Here is a 21,673-nt window from a genome sequence, read left to right as displayed (position 1 = left end):
TTAGAACAAAATTATCTTTGGGGTCACTTCTAAAACCATTTAATAATTCTATGCTCTGGAGGGACTCAGAGCATCTAGAGAGTTAATGCTGTGTGATGTATCTGTGCTGTGCTTTTGCATCCAGAAGAACTTCATTTATTTTTGAAGACTGAAGAGATTCAATACCACTTGAGCTGCAGACCTCAAAAACTCAGTGTACTTAAATAAAGTAAAAATAAAAGGAGCAGGTTCCCAGAACAGCTATGCTCCATTATGAATAAACACATCTAAATTTAGATGGCCCTAGATTTATTCAAAATGTCTGTAAGAACAACACACTACTGTAAAATAGGAACATGAAGCTGTAATGTACTGCATGCTGAAGAGCATTGATTTTTTTATTTATCCATCCTTAGAGAGCAAGGTGCATCTGAGTGATATCAATGGAAAAAGTATTTACCAGACAAGTAATCTGCTGAGTTTATCTTAGAGGAGGCTGTGTACTATTTAGGGGGTACAGCCTGATGTAATAGAGAGAGATTGTATTTCAGGTTGATCATTAGAATCCACGTTCCTTCTTTGGACTTACTTGAATTACATCTTTCAGTAAAGGTCACAATGCATGACAGTCAATTAAGTCTAACACACACAAACCCATGCCATCTCATTTTCCAGGGACCAAAATCTCTCCCCCTTCAATTTAACAAACCTCTTCCTCATTAACTTGCCCCAGCTAATATCTGAGATGACACAGCTAATATCTGCTGCCAAGTGACCTGTGCTTTGGCCACAGCAGGCAGGGCACCACATGAGAAACACCCTGTCTATCAAGAATGTCTGGCTTGAGTGTTTCTGCATATTGCAGACATTGAGCTGGTCTGAGAAGAGACCATGTCACTCAGGAAGAACAAACCAGGCAGAAAAGAGATTTCTGAAAAAATTTATATGTTTTGATTTGTATGCAAAAATTGCCCTTTGAACAATTTCATTGCAGCTGTTTATCAGCAGCCAATAAACTGTGCTACAGTGATTACATAAAAAAACTCCTGCACTGATTCTTGACATTGCATATTGAGGCATGGACAGCAAACACTATTAGAAATACAGGTCAGAACTCCTGGATGAAAAGGCCAATCTTTAAAGTTCACATTATCCAAAGCTAGGATTTTATCCCTCCCATTTTCAGAAGGTTTCCACTCCACAGTAACTGATCACTTTAAAAGTGTTTTTAAAGTCACCATAAGTTCATTATGAGTCCCCCTTGGTACATGGCAAACAACTGCAGTGCTACCTGCCTGAGATCTGGTCTCTGACAGGCTCTATCAGCAGTCCAGCAGTGATTTGGCTGAAGTACCATGTCTGAGGAGAACACACATTGCAACTGCTCAGAAAAATGTGCCTTCAGATAAGGGTTGTTGCGCTGATTTCATGCCAGCTGCTCAGTGTACTAATTTAGTTAATTTATTGGGAAAATTCAGTGTAGATGAAGACCAAACCTATTATAAAAGAGAACATTCTCTTTGACAGACTTGAGACTTTCACTCATAGTCTTAGAGTAGTAAAAAAGTGAGTTTTCCACCTCCAAAATGGAAATATTCTGGTCTTCCCAATAAACAAATCGGGTAAAACAGTAAAGATTTATCTGTTTTGGATTTGATTCCATGAAATTTACCCTTTGTTTTAGCCAGACTAAATTCTTCACATCTATAAAATTATCTAGTCATCTAAAATTACTTTAGCTTAGATATAATGTTAAGTGTTGCAGTCTTAAGGCTCTTGAGAACACTTTGTTCCTGAGAATTTGTGGGAGGAGACTGAGATAGAAATGCTGAGGAGAACCTTCCCCATCCAGTCTTGACCTATATTCTCTTGTGACTTGTAGGACTTGGGAGAGGGACAGATCCTGCATAAGTCCATTAGAAAGTAGAGGTGGAGCAGGATAGGTGTGAGAGGCAGGTAGGAATTTGTCCTTGGAGAGGTGTATGTAGAAGGGGAGCAGAAGGTCAGGTACGCAGTCATGTAATTTTGGGGTTAGCTTTTAGCTTTACAGAGTTCATGAGCAACCTCCAAGCAGTGGCTGGAAAAGGCTGGAAAGGGAGGTGTGGAGGAGACTTACCAGATGAGTCTGGAATCACATCTTCTGTGTCCTTGCAGAGAGTTTATCTGCAGACCTGAATGCCCACGCTTGTGTGTTGTCCAGGGCTCTGTTTCAAGGCAGGATTGCTTGGGATGCTGTTCCTGATCACAGGAGAGAGCAGTGAGCCATTTATAGTTGATGAGTTTTTACTTTGAGGAAAAGTGGGAAGAGAGATGTTCCTGTTTATTGACCGTCTGCTGTGCTGTGTGCTTGTTACTGAAGGCAAGGTCAGAGGAGTTCATCTTGTCTCTCAGTATGATACACACAGCCTACTTGGCACAGCTTCTCATTTCATTGTGCCTCATCTTAGCAGTGACAGCATCTAGGTTGTCTGCTCAGCATGTCTGAATCATTGTCAGCTGCTGCAAATCCATGGGCTTTTTAAGGTCTCCAGAAAAGTCTTTATTCAGTAATAGAGCTCTCCCCTTCAGTCTCCTATGAGTCAGTAGCCAGTGTGTGTGGTGCAAGTGTCCTCATATCTGGTTTGAAATGTCACTGGTTTGCTGTGAAGTCCATGTGGTATTCCTTGCCCCCCAGTCCTCTGGTGAGGACAAAGGTCCCCTTGGGGGCCTGAACTGGGCTGGATGGTCTCTGACAGCTGAAGATGATTCAGAACCATACTGGAGACAGCCAAAGTCATTTGTTGTCAAGAAGTACAGCTCGCTGGCTGCAGTAATTATTTTTTTATTCTCCTTTCTCACAGGCTGCACATGCTCCTCTCTTTTCAGCCCTTCTTGTTAATAGTTTAACATCAATGTTTTTCCCTTGTGCCACACTTCATCCCAGGCCCTGTCTGTTCTGCCTTTTGCATCATAAGCTTAAATAAAATTGCTTTTCTTAAAACTTCTGGGAGATATCCCCTCCCTGATTGGCAGGGATACGTTATCTCATCATTCCTTGCCCTCCTCAGCCCTGTTTCTTTTCTCTCTTATCAGGCCCTCACTAGGTTTCTCCTCTCTTGTTCATCTCACATTGTGTTGAAGTTCCCTGCAGATAAAAGTCTGAGGGGCAGCCTTATAGCAGCTGTTAGGAGCTGCAAGGAGGTTCTCCAAGGACAGACCCACTCTTTGCAGTGGTGAATGACAGGAGGACAAGAAGTAGTGGGGGTAAGTTGAGAAAAGTGAAGTTCTCAGTGGACATAGGTGGGAAAATAATGGAGAAATCAGTCAAGCATTGAACAAGATTGATGAGACACTGTGTGCTCTTCACCAGAAACGCAGCTAGGTGGAGCCTTGAGCTGGTCTGGCCTTCTTGCTGACCCTGCTTTGAACAGAAGACTGAGCCATTGACCTCCTGAGGTCCCTTCCAGCCCAAGTAATTTTCTTCTTCTAAGTTTTTTTCTTTCCTTTGTTCTCATTGTCCTCTCCACCTATTTCAGGCACAATACCATCTTAGTGAATTATCTCTCTAGCTCAATTTCAGTTCAACATCCCCATACTTGTTTTTTCCTGCTAACTTAAAATCTTAGCCTTTCATTCAGACTTCTGCCTGCTAACGTCTACTTATCAAGCTTGGTTTAGATGCAGCGTAATTAATCCCTCTCTCCTCAAGCACATCCCCTCAATTGCTAAACCATCATCTATTCTGCTGCTCTTCTGCCTAATCCAGATGTTCTCTGCAATCCTACAACTGGTTTTGCAGGTTGCAGAGAGGATCTAAAAAGCATTTCAGTCATCCAGACTATTTTGGCTGTGTCTGCCTGAGTTTGTAGAGAGCTGAACTCAGTGAATTTCCTGTTGTTTGCAGAAGGTACTAAAATCACACTGATTTCACTTTTAAAATGCCAGTAGTTCAGTGTTTTTCAAAGCACGGAGGATGGAGAATGAGAGAGAGCTGTCATTTTGATATTCAAGAAAACACTGCAGAGCTCAAAAGAGATGTGTTTGAGGCTGCCTTCCATAAAAGAGGCTTCATTCTCAGCAGTCTGGCAACACACGCTCTTAAAATTTGATTCCAAAATGACTTGCTAATGATGACACAGATTACATTGTCTTTAAACAAATATTTGCTCTACACTGTACAATTTTAAATTCCTCTGAATGCAGCTGCAGGAATGATGTCCAGTTGTATAACATTCCTGTTGCTAAGAAGTAACAAAAATAAGTGTAATTATTTATCTTGGATGTCTGAAAAAAAAATTCTGACATTTCTTGCACAACATTTGTTTGAGTCTGAGTCATAATGCAGACTCTTATAATTAGTGCACTAAGTTCCATTAATTAGGCTGACACTTAATTGGATCTATAAAAAGCAACCGTGACATGTCTGGTTTTAATCAATTACTGCATACTTCAGTCTGGTTCATGACTGCTGCAGTGATTGTTAATGACTTTGTATTACTGGGAGGCCAAATAGATGAACTCTGTAGGTACAACAGTGAGTCTAGAGTTGCTTGGCTAGTTGGAGCTTTACAGCCACATGGATATCCTGTTGGTCCTTTTTTCCTCTCCACATTTTGGGGAGGGTAAGCAGGTAATCTGCTTGCAAGCATGAGTGCTGAGGTTAGCTGCAGTTCAGCCATGTTCTGGGATCCTCACATGCAGGGCTGAATGCAATCCCTGCGCTCTTGAACTATGTGCTCTTTGTGTTATGTCCTTGCCGTAAAAATCAAGTGCAAGGAGCAAGAGAAGAGACAGTTTCATGTTCATCTGGTGAAACATGTCCTCAGCTGAAATTCTTGGTCCTCATTTTACAAGTAAGCTGAGTTGAACCAGTGTGTTTCTGTCTTGAATCCAGTGCATAGTCTCCCTTTTCCTTCTCTGAATACCTGATCATCCCTGTCCAGTCAGTGGTAGGTGCTGTAGGGTCTGTGGCAGGAGAACCCAGCATCCACACGTGTGGGGGGGCTTGCAGCTCCACTGCATGCGTGTGCCTGGACAATGCTGTGAGAGCTGCAGGGGTTAAGAAGCTGTGGCTTTGTGAGTGACAGTACTGGCTGTCACAACCCTCTGCCCACATGTTCCTCTGCCACGTTTGTGGTGACTCCTGGAAACTTATTTTACTTTGTGACTGAGGCAAGCAAGAAGCCTGTGGGCAGCTCAGCTCACCATCAGTGAGCAAAACAACACCATGGCAAACTTAATACCCTATGAGAGCATGAACCTGCCTTGTGTCCAGGCTGCAGCTCCTGCTTCTCAAGGAGACTCTGTCCCTCAGGAGATGGCTTCAGGATGAGTTGTGAAGTCAGGCAACTTCATCCCTATTTGCTCCCGCAGCTTTCCTTGAAATAGATGCACAAATCCATTAGCACATGCCCTGAAGTTCTTCGATTTGCTGCCATTGTACTAAAGTAGAATAGAATATAGATACGTGTTGTAGTCAGCAGTAACATGTTGCATTTTATATGGATTTTAGTAATTTTTTTTATACAGTTGTTTACTTTGTTTAGTTAGTGTAGAATTTGAGGCTTTGGAGGTTTTAAATAGTTACACCCAAACTTTGGAATGTGGCCTGAACCATGACTCCCTTTGTTCAGTATTGCACCCACTGATGCTTTTTTGTGTTGTGATTGATACTTGCAGAATTCATAACACCAATGTTCATCTGAAAAATGAAAAAAAATTAAAATTAATTATCCTCTTCCTGGCTGTTATAATGCAATTTTTATAGAACATGGATTTTTTCCACTTTGAAAGGAAAAAGATTTAACCCAGTTGTTCCCTCCTAACGTGTTGGTAATGTATTTTAATGCCTTAGTGTAGGAGTCAATGGGACGATTAAGTTTGAAAAACATTTTAGCTACCTGTTTTATTTAAGTCTTTAGAACATTTTGTATCACTCCTTTGTAGAATATCTCTGTTAGCTAGAGAATGGGAAATGATTATTTGAATAAATCCTCAGCTACTCTGGTGGCTTTCATCAACCCAGCTTGAGTTTTCATTGCTAATCAGCCATTTTATTGACTTTAATTAGAAACAATAATATCAAAACTAGGACAGAGCAAGACTCCACTGACAATGAAGTACAACACTTGCATAGAAGGGTGGAGGACCCAGGCTGATGAGGTCTTTAAGCCTGGAGCAGATGACTTGTATGTCTCTGAGTAACTCTTAATGTCCTTTGTCTCAGTTTTCCCGTGTTCTCCTGCCATCTGTAGACTAACAATCCAGTGTCTAGCTCTGCTGAGAGGTTTAATAAACAAATTCTGGGTGATCGCCAGGTAATTAGGGTATGTGGGTCACTTTGTTGTTAATTACTTGAGTGTGCCTGGATCGTATTCAAGCAGAGGGGATGACCTGGGAAGGATCCTTGTCCCATCTCCTGTTTTGTGCTGCTGAAGCTGGATCAGAGGCTGTGGCAAGGGGAGAGCAGGTCCTGGAGCGTGGCAGGAGGGTGCTGTGCACATGCAGCCTCACGGGCATCGTGGATCCCTGCCCTTTGGAAGTTGCAGCAAGAGAAGCTGCTGCATTGCTTCACTCTGACTGGCTGCAGGGGGAAGTTGGCACTTCCCAGTCCCTGTCTGGGAACTTAGACAGCTTTCTTTTTTTTTTTTAATTTATGTATTTATTTTTGGCTGCTTACAAAAGGAAGTCCAGTCCCATCTCGTCGCAGCATGAGCCAAAACCTCAGCCCTCAGCACACCAGCTCTGCTGCCCAGGCCTGAGCCTCACGTACTGCTACAAAAGTCTTTGTCAAGATGCAGCTTTTCTCATCTGCCTTTCCCCAGAGGGCAAGCAAAAATGGCCTGTGGGGAGTCTTTAAAACCTCATTTTTCTGGGTAAAATTCAGCCCCTTCTGCTGCCTTTTCAACAGAAATGTATATTTTCATTGGGCAGAATACAAACCACCAGACAACAGTAATGGGAGCATTATTTTTGCACTGAGATTAGAACCCAGATATTTCTGTCCAACTCTGACAAGTACTTTTTAACACAGTCTACCTAGCTCAAGGATTTAAAATATTCTGCCTCTTGTCCCCACTGCTGAGCATCTGTACCTCACTCTCATCATTAGGTGCTCTGGGCTTCCAGCTTCTCCAAAACTAGACCCAGGAAACATTGGGCTGATATTTTGAATCATTGCCTGTGTATGTGGTTTTGTGCACAGGGCCAGAGCATCTTTCAAAATTTCAGCATCCCTGAACAATCCCATTCATGTTCAGGTCAATCACTGCAGCTAACTGGTGCATCCTGGCAGCTGAGCAAAGTCACCTGCTTATTTGAGTGGAGCAGGCAGGTCCTCCATACTCAAAATTAATATGGTCATGCCAGGACAGAGTGGAATTAAATCAGATGGCTCACTTTATTAACTTTTTCCCTTCCTAAGAGAAAGGACAATGGATAGATAAAACTCCTGGGCTTCAGGGTCACCTTGCTGAGGGTTTCTCCCTCTCTGCTGACATTGTGTGTTCTTTTGTGTTTGGGTTAGAAGTTACTGTTTCTAGATTTTTTGCAATCTAGATTTTAGTATGTGTATGGCAGGGAGGAGTTGGTGGATTAGGGTGCAGGGAGCACCCTGTGTTGAAGGGTTACATGCTGTATTCATTTAGCATGGCCAAAGATGAGATTTGGCACAAGTCACTGTTCAGCTTAACTCATCCCTACAGATATTGCCAGAGTAATCAATGTACGTGTTGTATTTTGGGGTGACAGCAAGGGCACCATGAAAATGAATTCTTCCCCATCTGCCATGTTGGTAGTGCATTTTTATGTCTTACAGTAGAAATCACTGGGGTGATGAAGTTTTGAGAAACATCTTTGCTCCCTGTGTGTACTGGTGTGGTTTAGTGCTTAGCCCTGAGTCACAGGAACCAGCTTCTGCCTTCAGCTGTGTCACTACTGTGTGGTGTGACCTTGGCATTGGTTGTAAGCTGACTGTGCAGGGATTGCATCTTCTTGATTAATAGCCTTGTTCAGAGTTATATGCCCTTGGTTCGACAGCACAAATAAGTCTTTATTACCTTGGTAGCAGCGTGGAGTCCTGGCTCAGAAAAGGAGCACGATCCATTCCTGGCTTGGGAACCATCAGCACAATTAATTCTATTTGGATTGCACCATAAAAGTTGCCAGTAAGGCAGACACGCTGAGGCCTACAAACATTGCATGAGTTTAATTAAAAGAATGATTTGAAGCAGCTTTGGGTACGGATACTTATTACTTCTTTATTGGTTCCTCTCACTTCCTCTGTAATGAAATGTCAGCGAACTCAAACAAAACGAGCTTTCATTCTGCATGGCAGAGAGCTCCCAAAGGTGGCTGCTTCTGGAGACTGTTTTAGTAGTGTGTGAAGTAAAGGTGAAAGGGGGGAAGGTTCTCCCTTCCTGGCTGTTCATAGGGCGGAGAACACAAGGGTGGCCTGTGCAGCAGTGAGCCACCTCCATCCGTGCAGAGGATGGCTGTGTCCCAGCAGCACTTCCAGGTACTGCTTTAGTGTCCAAAGGGACTCCTGAGACCCTGTAGCTAAAAGTGACTGGGCCCTTCACTGGGCTGGGGTGAGAAAGCTCAGTGTTTGCAGGATGGGGCCCTGGTTTTTGATGCGTTTCAGTGTGTTGGAAGGAGTACTGTGGGTATTCTCTTGGCCTCCGCATTAAGCTCTGAAATTTTCCCAGAGAACTGGGCAGAGGGAAATACAGTCACAGAAAGGGAGCAATTAATTAAGCAGCTCTGTGCCTTCTTGTGGTGTCGACCCCGGCAGCGCCTGTGAACTGCATAAATGCACTCAGGCTTGCTGTCCAGAGCTCTGATCTGGGCAAAGCTGACTGCAAAAGGACTCGTTTCAAAGCCTCTCTTGTGTTCTTTGGTAGCACGTACGAGGAGAGTGTTACAGACATTACTGCTCTGCCTGTAATGGCTGGGGAAAAAGGCTCAACAGATTAGTCGGCTTTTTTTTTTTCCTCTCCTGTGTGTATGCTTTTGTTGGAGATGAGGAATTAGCACTACTGATTTTTTTTTTTTTAAAGACTCGTGCGTGCCCACAACCCAAACTGACCTAGGCACTTTTGGTGACTTAGACAGAATTTTCAAGTTATTTTTAAATGCTGGAAGTCTTGCAGAGGTCTGGGAATGTTAAATGATTGATTATTTGCATCATAGAGCATAGGAGTCACAGCACTGCACTGAGGCTCCATTGTGCTAGGTGCTGAATGCACATAGAACAAAATAACTGGATTTGCTCTCAGTACCATGAAATCGGAGCAGAGGCAACTCCCATCCCTCTTTTCTGGTATATCTGTGCATGCTCAGTGTGCTACAGCAGTAACAAATCACAGATATGTTTTTTTATAGCAGATGAAGTACAAATAAAGACTTGATTTGTATAATGGGCATTTGCTTAACATCTTGAATGGCAGGGCACAGTAAACAGTATATAAATGCCTGGATGGAAAATAATTGTTCATGCACAGAGCTGATAACAGTGACTAACAGTGTACTTTCAGCTGTGTTTCTCTGTTATGTCCAGGCCTCTGGTCAGTGCTGCAGTGCTGTTACCAGATGACTTGTATTTACTGGGCTCCTTTGATCGCTTTGCCAGTGTGACATCTGGCTAGTTTCCCTTTGCCAGGGTCCCAGGATCCTGGGGAAGTTCTCACAGTTACTCATATCTGTCTTTCCCCTTTACAGTTAGCCTGAGAAATGAATGATTCCTCCCCTCCCTGCAGGTGGGGGTTTATTTGATGGGGAGGGGGGCTAGGGGTGAGTGTTGTTTTTCCATTTTTTCAAGGGTCAGACAAATTCAGCCTCACACCAGTGATGTTAGGTTCTACAGGCTATCACAAGGCCCTTATATTTACTGTCACCTTGGGGTAGTCCAGAGAGTCACAGTGGTAATGGTTTGTTTTGTAAACATAGGTGGTTCTCTGTGTGCAAGAGCTGAGGAAAGAAAGAGCTGAGGAAAGACAGAAATTGGTTCCTGTGGGAGTTGTTCTGCACTTGCCCTCCCTAAAAGCTGTCTTGGGCACAGAGAGGCTTTATTCTTGCAGTACAAAATTGATCTCTGACTATGAAGTGTTTGACCATGGCTGACATCTTGGAGCAATAAGAGGGTGGGGGTTTTTTTTATTTCTGATTACTTTTAGGTATCTTGCAGGCAGCAAACCCCTTGGAAGATGAGTAACTAGTCATGATGCTTGGGCTGCTGATCAGTAGGAAATAAGTGTAGTTCAAAGTGCTCTTGGTAGCCTGTGTTGCTGGAGACTGTCCTGCCCCAGTAACCTACAGTAACTGAAGTGTCAGTGTCTGTGCATGGACAGGCACTGAGAAACATCTCTCCCTGAAGCCAGGCTGTTGCTCTGTGGGAAAGGATCTCATGCAAGCCAGCTAGTGTCACACTTCAGTTTTCAGTGTTACTTTGAGGCCTTCATGTCAGTGAGACATTAGAGACCTGCACATCATACTGAGCAGACCTGAATGAATACTTACAGCAATTGTCAGCTTTTCACAATATTTTCATCTCGTGTCTGATCCTGGCTCAGTCACAAACTGAACTTGTGACTAAACTCATTTATTTAGAAAAAATTCTTTCTTTAACTGCAGGACCTCAAATTGAAATATTTTAGCAAAACCCTGAAACATGGGGGCAGGTAGAGCAAGAACCTGCCTCTAACTCCTGTTTCCCACTGCAGGTCAACCTCCACAACCTGGCAAACAAAAACTTTTGACTGGTTCTGCCTTAAACATAATATGATTTTGACTGCATGACTCAGTGTTTTATATTTGTTGTTTGTATTGCTATAGCAGTTGAGACTCTTAAACTTTGGATTGGAGACCTTGTTGTGCCAGGTGCTGTTAGGACCATGGGAAAAAAAACAAACCAAGAAGGCCATGTGAGGAAGAACATGAATTTCTGCATAACTCAAGACAACAGGTGGCTACAGATGGGGGATCACAAGGAGCTGATGAAAGAATAGTGAATGACCTGTGCAGTGAGTAATAGTCTTGGTACATCACTTATCTAAACATTGCTGAGGTTTTGTAGATGCTACAGTGAAGGGCAGTTTGAAGGAGAATAATGGAGTAACAGAAGGTTACAGTAACAGCAAGTGAGAAAGGCAGCAGAGGGAATAGTGGCATGCTGAAAATGATGCTTGAAGGAAGATGTTTGCTGCAAAATCTGGTTAGTTGGTTGCGGATGCTGTGGTCATATATGAGAGAGGACAGATAAAAGAGCAAAGTGCAGACAGAAAGTGTGTTTTTTGGAGGAAGGAAAACAGAGCCATGGGGAGAAGAAACCTACAGGCAGGCTATATGTTCAGAGTTTTGACCTGAAACTTCTGGTGTGTTTGCTATTAGCAACTCAAGGAAAAAGAAAGTGCTGTTTCTTTGGATCATAACCTTTAACCAACATGTGACGTGAGGGAACAGATGAGTGAAGCAGAATGCATGTGTTCCTTTATTTGTAGCACAGATGTCTCCATAAGGGACGAAGGAAAAATGCTGCTTTTTGTAGTGTTGTTTATTTAAACTTCAGTTGAACAAAATTCGCCTGTTCAGAAACTTCAGTGAACGTCCTTTTTAAGTTGAAAGCTTGCAGAGCAAGATGCAAGTCAAATGCCAGCCCCAGCAATTAGCATGCATCCTTTCATGAGTGTCAAACTGTGCTTAATCTCTACTGATCGGGTTCTTTTTCTCCTACATGCTGTCTGCAGCTAAAAATAACACCAAGTTAAAGATGTACCAAAGTTAGCAGCTGCCCAGTTCATGGTTTTTCTGAAGCAGCTCACTCTCTTCCCCAGTCATGATTTTTCTTCCCATGAAGCATGAGAGGAAACATAGATATGTCACAGCATGTATTTGGGAAGCTCTCTCGTGGACACCCTCTCTCTGGCTTGAGGGTGTCCACGAGCTCATGTGCTCATAGATCACAGTGTAAAAGGTATTGCTTGACGTGCAGCTTCCCACGTAAAATCAAAAAGGTGTCTTGGTGTTTGATAGGAAGGTTTCTCATGAAGGAAGTGGAATCACAGCATGACATGACTGCAGAACAAGAGAGGATGTATTTAAATAGACTCCCCAGAAGGTGTTTGGAGAAATGGCTTCATAATAGGAAATGCACTGGCTGCTTCAGCATTAAGTGCTCTCCCCATGTGTTGTCTGCAGTAGGGACCCCTCTCAGCTGAGCTATTTCTGGCTGTGTGGAAGAGCCCAGTTCTTTATCTCCATGGCTCTCTGAGCAATGAACTTCTGTCGTACCACTAGAGGGGGACTGCACACCATACACCTCCCGTCCTGCTGGGCCTCACTGGCCACCCCTCAGTGCCCAGCAGCCCAGCAGCTCCAGCTGCACGGCGCACTCTGCTCTGGTGAGCACTGGGGTCTCACAGCACCTGTGAAGGTCAGGCATTGCAGGCAAAGAAGTGTAAAGGCACGTGGATGAGGATAGCATGATCGGTATAGTATCTACATGCTTCTCTAGTTATCCAGTTCTGCAGAATGTTGGGTTTTATTCCCACACACTTACAAAAAGTGTCCTGAGCATGACTTGTGTTCAGAGAAAGCCGAATAGTGTGTTTGTGCAACATCTCTGAGTCACAAGGTGTGAATAACCTCTCTCCACGCCTGGATGAAGGAACGTAACAGCAGCTTATTCAGCAGTGCCATTAAACTGGTCAAAGATGAAATGGAAACATGATTGTTTCTAGATGCTGGGAGAAAAGTGAGGGCTTTAGGTGTAACAGACCCAGTTGTGTGCTGGACCTGACCTGCCCTGTTCCCTGCTGCTTTGCAGGGCTTTTACTCACGTGTTCACCTTTGGCCCGACGTTCCGAGCGGAAAACTCGCAGAGTCGCCGGCATCTGGCAGAGTTCTACATGGTGGAGGCTGAGCTGTCCTTCACTGAAAGCCTTCAGGACATCATGCAGGTGGGCACTCCAGATGTCTATGCAGGACTGGTACCAGTGTTTCTTCCTCCTGTGGTCCCTGCCCTCAGCTGGGGTCACAGCTCCTCTCACCCTGTGAGAACCAAGTAGAAGTTGCATGGGTATTTCCCAAGGAGGAGAGTTTGCTTCCTTTGGATAGAAAGATATAGGTGCACACAGCCCTCATCTGAATGGGAAGCTCCACAGTTGCTGTATTGCCAGGGAATGTAAATGTGCTTGACTAGTGCTAATGAGTGGCACTCTCCCTTTCAAAATGTTCAGCACCTTTCCACTGAGTGAGCAGTGTTTAAGCAGTGTGCTCTGTAAAGGCCTCCTTGAAATCTGCATTGAAATCTGAAGAAGAAACAACAGTTTCTGGCATACACTGTTCACTGTGGCTTTAGCAGAAGACTGGAGAAAATCCTTCATCAGCTGGTTTTTGATTTTTAAGGATTGACCTCTCAGATGCAGTTTAACTACATGATGGATGCCTATACACCTTACTAGTCTCAGCATAAGCCAGTTTATACCCAGTAGGACTTGTATGTAAACATACACACACACTCTCATTTATCAGATAAGCTCTGTAGAAAGTGATTGAAAAAATAACCTTATAAAGAAAAACATCTGAGGCACTGGCTGCAGATTTATAAAATAACATCCAGGTTTCTTCAGCATGGGTCATAAACAGTGCTGAAGCAGCAGAGCCTGAGAGCACAGTTGGTGTGCTCTGTGTGTTGCTTCTGAATCTGGGATGTCTGCATGACACTGGGCTGTGTGGACTGATCTATTGGGAGTCTGTGCTCCATCATGAATAGCATCCTCCTATTTCTTTTGTCTCTCCTTTTCTCCACAGCTTTGTGTATTCTTAGAGCACAACCTGTGTATATGTACACACCTTAATTCCTGAGCCCCCTTGTTTCTCTAGGTAATCAGGAGTCAATTGAATTCCTTACTACTTTTATCTAGTATAGTAAGCAGGGTCTTCTGTTGAGTGGTGTTTGAGCCCTTCAACACAGAATCAACATACCTTGTGCGGAAAACCTTAACTTCCTGGTTTTGAAGTATAAACAGCCAGTTCAGACAATTCAGAGAATTAGATTTGAGAACTGTTCTGGAATTTGTAAGGCTTTTATTTGTAGAGAAAGGAGGAACTTTCCCTCTCAATTTTTGCCTTTGTTGTTGCTAAGTATTTTGTGAAATTTCAGCTTGTGCTCTCTTTAAATCTTCCCTCTGTCTCAAAGTCTTTGACAAGCACCTTTCCCTATAACAGAAAGTCTCCTAGCAGCCATTATTTTGCATTTCTCATAGTGAGTATGTATTGCAACAGGCTTAATTTTGTGGTGTTATTACTTGGGGAAGTGGAGTTCCCACTTTGTTTATTTTTAAACCATTGAGCAATCTCTCTTACAACAAACCAAATAAAAAACCTCAATCAACAGAAAACCCTGCTAGTTGCTCTAAAATCTAAGTGTCTCTCCTGGTGTAACTGACCTAAATCCAGTGTATTTTGTCTGTTTGTTATCATCTGCAAGTTCTTTATTCAGTGAAAAACGCCCAGTTGAAAGCCTTCAGGGCTCTTGGCCAGGGTTATTATCTGAACTTTGTCCTCACATAAGGAGCTGTATTGTTAAAAATTTATTTTTAAAATTGTTATTGGACATTTGGACTAAGTATCTCTCACTTGAGCAAGTTACTGTGCTGGGAATGCTCAGCTTCTTCAGGGACATCTTGAAGTATTTGCTTATACACCATTAAAGAGCCTTGCTACAAAGATGTGCATGTTTACCATTCACTGGTGAGGCTTGAGATCTTTCAGCCAAAGCTCCAAAAGAAACACAGTTTTCATTATGAAATAAAAGGGAAAAAAGGAGATGTAATAACCAAGCTACCTGTATTAGGGAACAAAGGGCCTGAAGTCTTAGAGCAGCAGCCTTTTTTCCCCTCTGTAATTGCACAAAGTAGAGCTCAGTTATTCCTAAATTAGTAGCACAGTTCTTGTGAAGTCTCATGTGTCTTAATCATGCAATCTAAATTTCTGTTCTGTGCCAAAATGTGTTTTAGTGCTACAAAGGAGCTTCTACTCTCACAGTGCTGGTTTCACAATACTTTCTGTGGAAAGTCCCGTGTGCTCAGTGCAGTACTTCTTGCTGCATGGCTGGGTGATAGTATTTCTGCTTTAGTGTGCAGGGTATATGTAAGGGTGTCTAAGGAGGGACCTCTTTTCTCCTCCAAAATGGATGAGAAAGAGAAGGATTTAGGAAAAGGTCAGACAGACAGGAGAAGTGGTACAGTTGTGGAAGTTTCTGGAACCCCTAGTGCCATCAGCCCCCCAGTACCTGAATTGGTGAACCAAGGTCTCCAGTATTATTTGTCCTCTGAGATGCCTGTTATCACTCCCTCCCTCCCTCTTCACTGCTGTGTCATGTAGGTGTATTTGTAGGCCATTATCTTCTATTTTTCATTCCACTGTATCAGCAGTGCAGTATATTTAAAGGATCCCACTTCACTCATGACACTAATGGAGTTTCAAAGAGGCCATGTGATACAGTCGTTATTGAATTTCATCAAAAGCACATACAAAGCCATGGTAAAAAAGGCATTATTTAGGCTGTAAAGTTAGGAAATGCAAGAAGGAAGTTTTCCTGAGGGCATTGTCAGGGGTTTATGCATAGTGTTAGTCTTCCTTAACAAGATTATATCCTAGAATACTGTCTCTTTAAGGGATGGAGAATATATCTCTTAAGATGGGGCATGCAATTTAACACTCAGTATTTGAGCTGTGTCCTGAGGGCAGGAGTATTGTCTTCCACTGGTTATGTACTTCATCAAAATTAATTTGCTGTCATTACAGCCTAGTGACATGGAGCATTATTACCTCCATTTTACAGAGGGGAGTTGAGGCATGAAATGAAATCAGGTACCCATTCTGGGTGTCAGCTCTAGAGAGCTTGGATCTAAAACATGTATGTGATTTGATTTCCAGACTAGTTTTCACTCAGCATTCCGTCTTCAGTAGCAAGTCTGAGGCACGTGGGCAGGTCTGGCTGCAGTCTTGAGGGAGCAAACACTGGTAATCACATGAGAAGGGTTTGTTCTAGGAGTTTTGCACAACACTCTTTAGGGACATTGGGCTATCTGCAGGACTGTAGGTTCCTTGTCTGAAGTAGTATCCAGCTGCCATAGCTCAGGCTTGTTCTCTTCCCTAACTTTTATCAGCATTCAGCTTCAATGGACAGTGGAGCAGTGGTCTGGCAGACAAGTCTCTTTCCTTGCACAGCAACAGCATCTCTCCAAAATGGGGCCTGAGCTGTTGGTTGTATTGCTGAGAGGAGATTTTATGACCAAGATCAGATGTGAATCCTCCCCTCTGTGTGTATGTGCACGTGTAGAGTGGGTGTGAGCAAGCATGGGGGCAGCAACAGTGGTCCACTGGTGAGTGTTTCATATGTAAGGAGCCTGTGATCTACACTATATCCATATGCATGGCCCAGGTAAATACATACATAAAAATCCTGCTGGCAGGTTGTGTGATTTTTTTCTTATGTAATCTTTCTTACGTAATAAAAATTATGATTTGAACCTTTCTTGGAGTGCACAGCACCTTCAATTGCTGCTGCTGACTTTTGCTGCTGTTTTATTGATGATTTGCTCTGTTTCAACTCTGGTCATAATTTTATTTGGGAAGAGGATAAGTTGCAGTATCAAAAGATCCAGGGTAAAAATTAAGCAACGGAGCTGCTCCTAATCAAAACTGAGCTGTTAACCATTAAACAACAGAGTTGCCACATTGGGGAAGGCCAGTGTTGATACTGCTGAGGTTTCAAACGTGAACATCAAAAGAGAAAGGCTAAAAAGGTTGAGGGAAGGGAGAAAGTGTTAACCTCTGTCCTCCTTGCTTGCCCCCCTACCAGCACAGTTTCCACACCACCATTGTGAAGCGACCATATTATTGGGCTTTTGGGACATCCAGGGCCCCGCCTCTGAGATGAGCCACTTGCTGTGCTTCCAGTGCCTTTCTTCCCCTGTGTAAGTCTCCTGTCAAACATGTATCTTCCAGAATATGTTCAAACCAATCACTTCACCTATATCTCACACTCATGTGTTCCCTTAAACCAGCAAGCCAGTGATTTTACTTCTCCACTCATTTTTCTTATGGCCTACTTTGCAGTCCTTCATTATGCTACCTGCTTAAAGACATAAATTCTCAATTTGAGAGGTTTTTTTCCCTCTTTTTTTTTCCATCTACTGTTTGTGCCTAGTACTTGTTTGGCATAAATAAGAGCAGTGAGGAGGCCAGTGTATGACCCACGTGTCTGTCTTTTTTGCCAGGATAAAACCTCAGTCTCAAACCTGGAAATATTTCTCAGATTGTTTTTCCCATACCACCCACATCTTTTTTCCACAAGAGGAAGCTGCTTATGTTGAATGCTGTGGGAACCTAATTGTTACTTTATCGCACAGTGAGGAAAAAAAGTGCTAATTAAACAACATGCCTTTCCAAAACCAGATGATACTTTCATTTTCTAGAAAGAGGAAGCTTAATGTAAAATCCCTTCGTCTCTGCCTGGTGAAACCAGATGAATTGCTGAGAAGTTTTCTAATTTCATTTGCATAAGCCTTTTTCTAGCTACTTTGAAGAAAGTTCAAAGCTGACTGTTTGGTTATTTGCCACTCAGCAGCAGGAATGCTGGCTTTTCATTTCCTCTGTGTTTGAGTACCAGGAGGCGTAAAACTGTTCATCTGCATATGATAATGCTGTTCCCTTATTTGCATCTTCCTTTTTTTTAAAAGGAGAGCCCAGGTTGATGCAGGAGTCTTGAAGTCTGAGTTTGGCTCAGAGGAGTACAAATGGACTGCTTTACCAGCTCCACTAGGCTGGTGGCATGCAGAGCTTGTTCACCAGCACAGAGCAATGTTTCAGCAGCTTAGGGCAGGTGTGAAGAGTGTTCATCTAAGCATAAGTTTGAAGAACATGCCTGAAATCTCATCTTGGCTATGTCAGTAGCCCAGCTGCTTTGTTTCTGTGCCTTGTGTTCCTCTTACCCTGTAAGATCTGGTTCCTTGTAAGGCATAGACCTACTGCTTCTTCTTGAGATCTTTCCACAGGTTCATCTTTCCACAGGCACAGGCTTTGTGGTGTCTAGGGGCTGCTGCTCACCTAGATAGCATTAGTGGAAACTTCAGTTCTCTCAGCTCTGCAATTAATGAAACAGTTGTTACGCTCACAAAAAAACCCAAACAACAAAACAAAACAAAAAACCCCAACAAAAACAAAAAAAAACCCACCTAAAACCGACAAAAAAAAAAACCCAAAAATCCACAACCAACCAGAAATGTGCCAGAACTTTGAGATGCGCTTTGTTAGGAAAAACCTTGTCCCATCCCAGGCTGAGATGACATGCAGCCCCAGCTGCATTGCTCTGTTTTCACAAAGAAAATGAGACTAGGAGGGTGATTTTGAATAAGAGGTAGGATGATCAGTTGATACCATAAGTGTCAACTACCTGCTTTGTGCTGGTGTAAGACTACAGGGAGCCATGGGAACTCTTAGTCTGCACAACTGCAAGTGTCTTGGATGGTCTGCTTTGCTTAGCCAAAAGAAAAAGTGACTCTTAAAACAGGTTGATGAAAATGCAGCAGCATCCCATGTGGGGGCTTTTAATGGCATTTTAATTTTTTAATGAGTGAAGCCCGTTTTACTGGATAAGTATATCCAAATTGGATGATAATGTCATTTAGTTAATCCACATGTGTTTAGGGAAATGGAACCACATCTTTTTAGTTTCTCAAACATCCCTGCATTGATGTGTCCTTTGCTTTAGCTCTCTACTCATCTTGTACATGTTCACTTTGCCCTTACTACACAGAGTCTCTCTAGCTGAGATCTGTTTGATGGGCTTGCTCTACACATTGCATGTTTATTCTCTTTCCTTCAGTTTTGCCTTTTCTAACTACAAAGCATAAATCCAGAATTGTTCATTACAGGACAGATGCCTCACTAAGAATTAATCTGAAACCAGACCCACAAATGGTTGAAACATGTCTGTGGCTAGCCAGGGTTGCTGCTTGAATATTTTAGCCGTGATTTTTTCTACTGGAGAGACGTGACTGAAGATACTGACTCCATCAGCCAACACTGAAACCCTAAACCCATAGAAAAAATCAAAGCCCCAGTCCTCTTCACCTACTAAGCAAGCCTGCTAATTAGGAGTATTGGTGAGGTGGTTCCCTCTTATGCAGTCTGGCCATGCAGAAGGACAGAAACTCCTTCTGTACTCTTTGGCTGATATGTACCATGTTTCCTTTATAGTCTGGGACACCTAAGCAATGTTCATTTTTCATGCATTCCTTTTTTCTCTATTAGGTTATGGAAGATCTTTTCAAGACCGTGACAAGCACTGTGCTCTCCAAATGTCCTCGTGATGTTGAGCTTTTTCATAAATACATAGCTCCTGCACAGAAGGTAATGCATGTGACAGGAAAGAACTGCAATCCTGTCATGTGTTTTGCTGGTTCTTGGCTATAGGAAGACTTAATTTGTTTAATTTTTTTTTTTTTTTACTGTGTTGTCCTCTGTTAAGAAACTGAAAAGCTAAATATCACCTTAAGCTTAAGTGATTGTTCAAGCCAACAGAGAGAGGACACAATTTTGTGTAGCTGGTAGCAGGTGTGGTAGAACTGTAGTTGTCACTTCATCTGGTAGCTTCTGAATCATCAACTTCAACAATTGGGTACCCTTTTAGCACTAAGTAGCCAGGAGTGGATTTTGACCCATATCTATATCAGAATGCAATCCTACAAATTACAAAATAGAGAGAGGTCACTTTCCTGAGTTTTCTCCTGAACCATAAAGGGTGGCTTTACATGTTTTATGTTTTTCTTGTTTTGACCAAGGGCAGGTTGGAACAAATGCTGAAGCACAAATTTATGATGTAAGTACTATTTCAAAATGATCTTGCGGAGGGCTTTTGGGGAAAGAGTTCCTATTTTGCATATGTTCTTTTTCTTTCACAACTCAATGTCTTCTGAGTTAGCATAATGTCTCCAAAAGAGCATGAGCTGCAGTTCCCTTTTACTGTTTGTCAGGCATGCCCTTTCAGCTCTGCATGACACTGACACCTGAATCTGCGGCCTTTGGCTTTTGCTCCCCTGGACAAGATCCTCTCCTTCCAGCATGTGCCTGCACATTGGTTGCTCACAGTCCTGCTTGGTTTTGGCTTTGATGCTCTGCTTCAATTCACACTTTCACTTCAGTAGCTCTCTTTATATGAAAGTATTTTATGGCAGTTGACAATCCCAATTGGTTTTCTATTCCCAATTGATTGTGTAGCTCCTAATCCTAGTTCTCTTTATGCTAAAGAGCTGAAGGCTTTGCGTTTCCCTCACTGATCCCCGAGAGTGCCACATCCTCCCTACTTCTGCTTGTCTCTTCAAATGATGGAGCTCTCCATTTATCCCACAGAACATTGTAGGCATGCTCATCCCAGCACTGGTTATCTTGTTAGGCAGCTACAGCCACAGCTGGGCAACAGGATCATGATGGATCCCCCCTGTGCCTCTGCCTGCAGGAGTACCATGGGAGTCCTCAGTGAAGTTAGCATCTCCCCATTTCAGTTCTCTCTTTGGACCTAACTGATACTCCTGAAAGGACAAAACTGTGCTCATCTTCTCCCATGCTCCAAGGAAAAGGAGAGAGAGGACAGATCATCTCTTTCTCCCTCTCTGTCTCTCTCTCCACCAGCTGCTGGCAGATCTGGGCCATTCCTGGCTTACACACATGGATTACGTGTGTTGAACCTGTGCCAGTGATATACCTCATTTGGTCTGTGGCCTCACATAACCCAAACATGTGGAGCAATATATTCCTTCTTGAGGTATTTCCTCCAGAAGCCTTCCTTGCTTTAGTGAAACCTTGTAATGGGGTGTAAAGAGCTTGTACTCCTTAGGGAATTTGGTTTTTAAGTGGATTAGCCAGTGATGCACAGTTGAAATTATTGTGATCATGTTATTCTTTTCTTCTCTCTGTCCACAACATTTGGCTTGGTATGTGGATAACTTGGCTGCCATATTATCTTCCATTGAGTCTTGATTTCCAGTTACCAAACCTGGAGCATTGTTCACTGCAATTTTTCTGTTTGCTTTGCCATGATGCTGTTCTTTTGTGCTGGTGGAAATTGGTGGAGAATCTGCTCTCAAATCTGCCAGAGAAGTAGAGAAACATTGCTGCACATAAATCTCATGGTTTTTAAAGTAAAGTGGAAACATTTGAGCTACAAGCCCTTTTGCACCCTGGGCTGTTATTTTTGCCTAACACACCCTGGACTAGAGCTATGTTATTGTAGCTATGCTGATGAGGACTTATTGTTTTCTTTAAAAAATCCACCCATTTCTATGAAGCAATTCCCTGCAGAGTTCACTTCTGACTAAAATGCAATATTGCAATAATGCAGAACTGTTGAGAGCTTAGCACTTCCTGCCCTGCATGTAGCTGAAGCACAGGAAAACATAGGATTCTTGCCATATTAAATGCTTTTTGGTTTCTGTCCAAAGAAGCATTGCTGAGAAGTCTGACATTACACACAAGTTGGCATGGTGGTGGGGAAATGCCTCCTTAATTTTCCAGCACGGCACTTAGCCAGAAAACTTTGTTGTTCCTTTCATAGTTATCCTAAAGACTTTTTTCTTCCTCTTGCAGAATTTCCTACAGTGAAGCAGTGGAAATTTTGAAGCAAGCTCCTCAAACTTTCACTTTCAAGCCAGAG

The 21,673-nt window shown here is 42.8% G+C and overlaps 1 protein-coding gene across 2 annotated transcripts in view; it reads left to right on the top strand.

The window, feature by feature from the left end:
* The window catches only part of NARS2 (asparaginyl-tRNA synthetase 2, mitochondrial), a 49,042-nt gene that overhangs the window by 16,345 nt on the left and 11,024 nt on the right, over window positions 1-21,673 (top strand). The window contains exons 7-10 of one of the 2 annotated variants that reach the window (XM_063148728.1): window positions 12,779-12,911; window positions 19,276-19,374; window positions 19,806-19,843; window positions 21,607-21,673. In XM_063148728.1, coding sequence (XP_063004798.1) covers window positions 12,779-12,911; window positions 19,276-19,374; window positions 19,806-19,843; window positions 21,607-21,673 — 337 coding nt within the window. The remainder of the gene's footprint in view (window positions 1-12,778; window positions 12,912-19,275; window positions 19,375-19,805; window positions 19,844-21,606) is intronic. The other variant, XM_063148729.1, reaches the window with a different exon arrangement.

The sequence above is a fragment of the Melospiza melodia genome, chromosome 2, assembly GCF_035770615.1.
Source record: "Melospiza melodia melodia isolate bMelMel2 chromosome 2, bMelMel2.pri, whole genome shotgun sequence".
Lineage (NCBI taxonomy): Eukaryota > Metazoa > Chordata > Aves > Passeriformes > Passerellidae > Melospiza > Melospiza melodia.
Note: the sequence above shows the minus strand (reverse complement) of the source record. Positions and strands in the feature narration are given on the sequence as shown.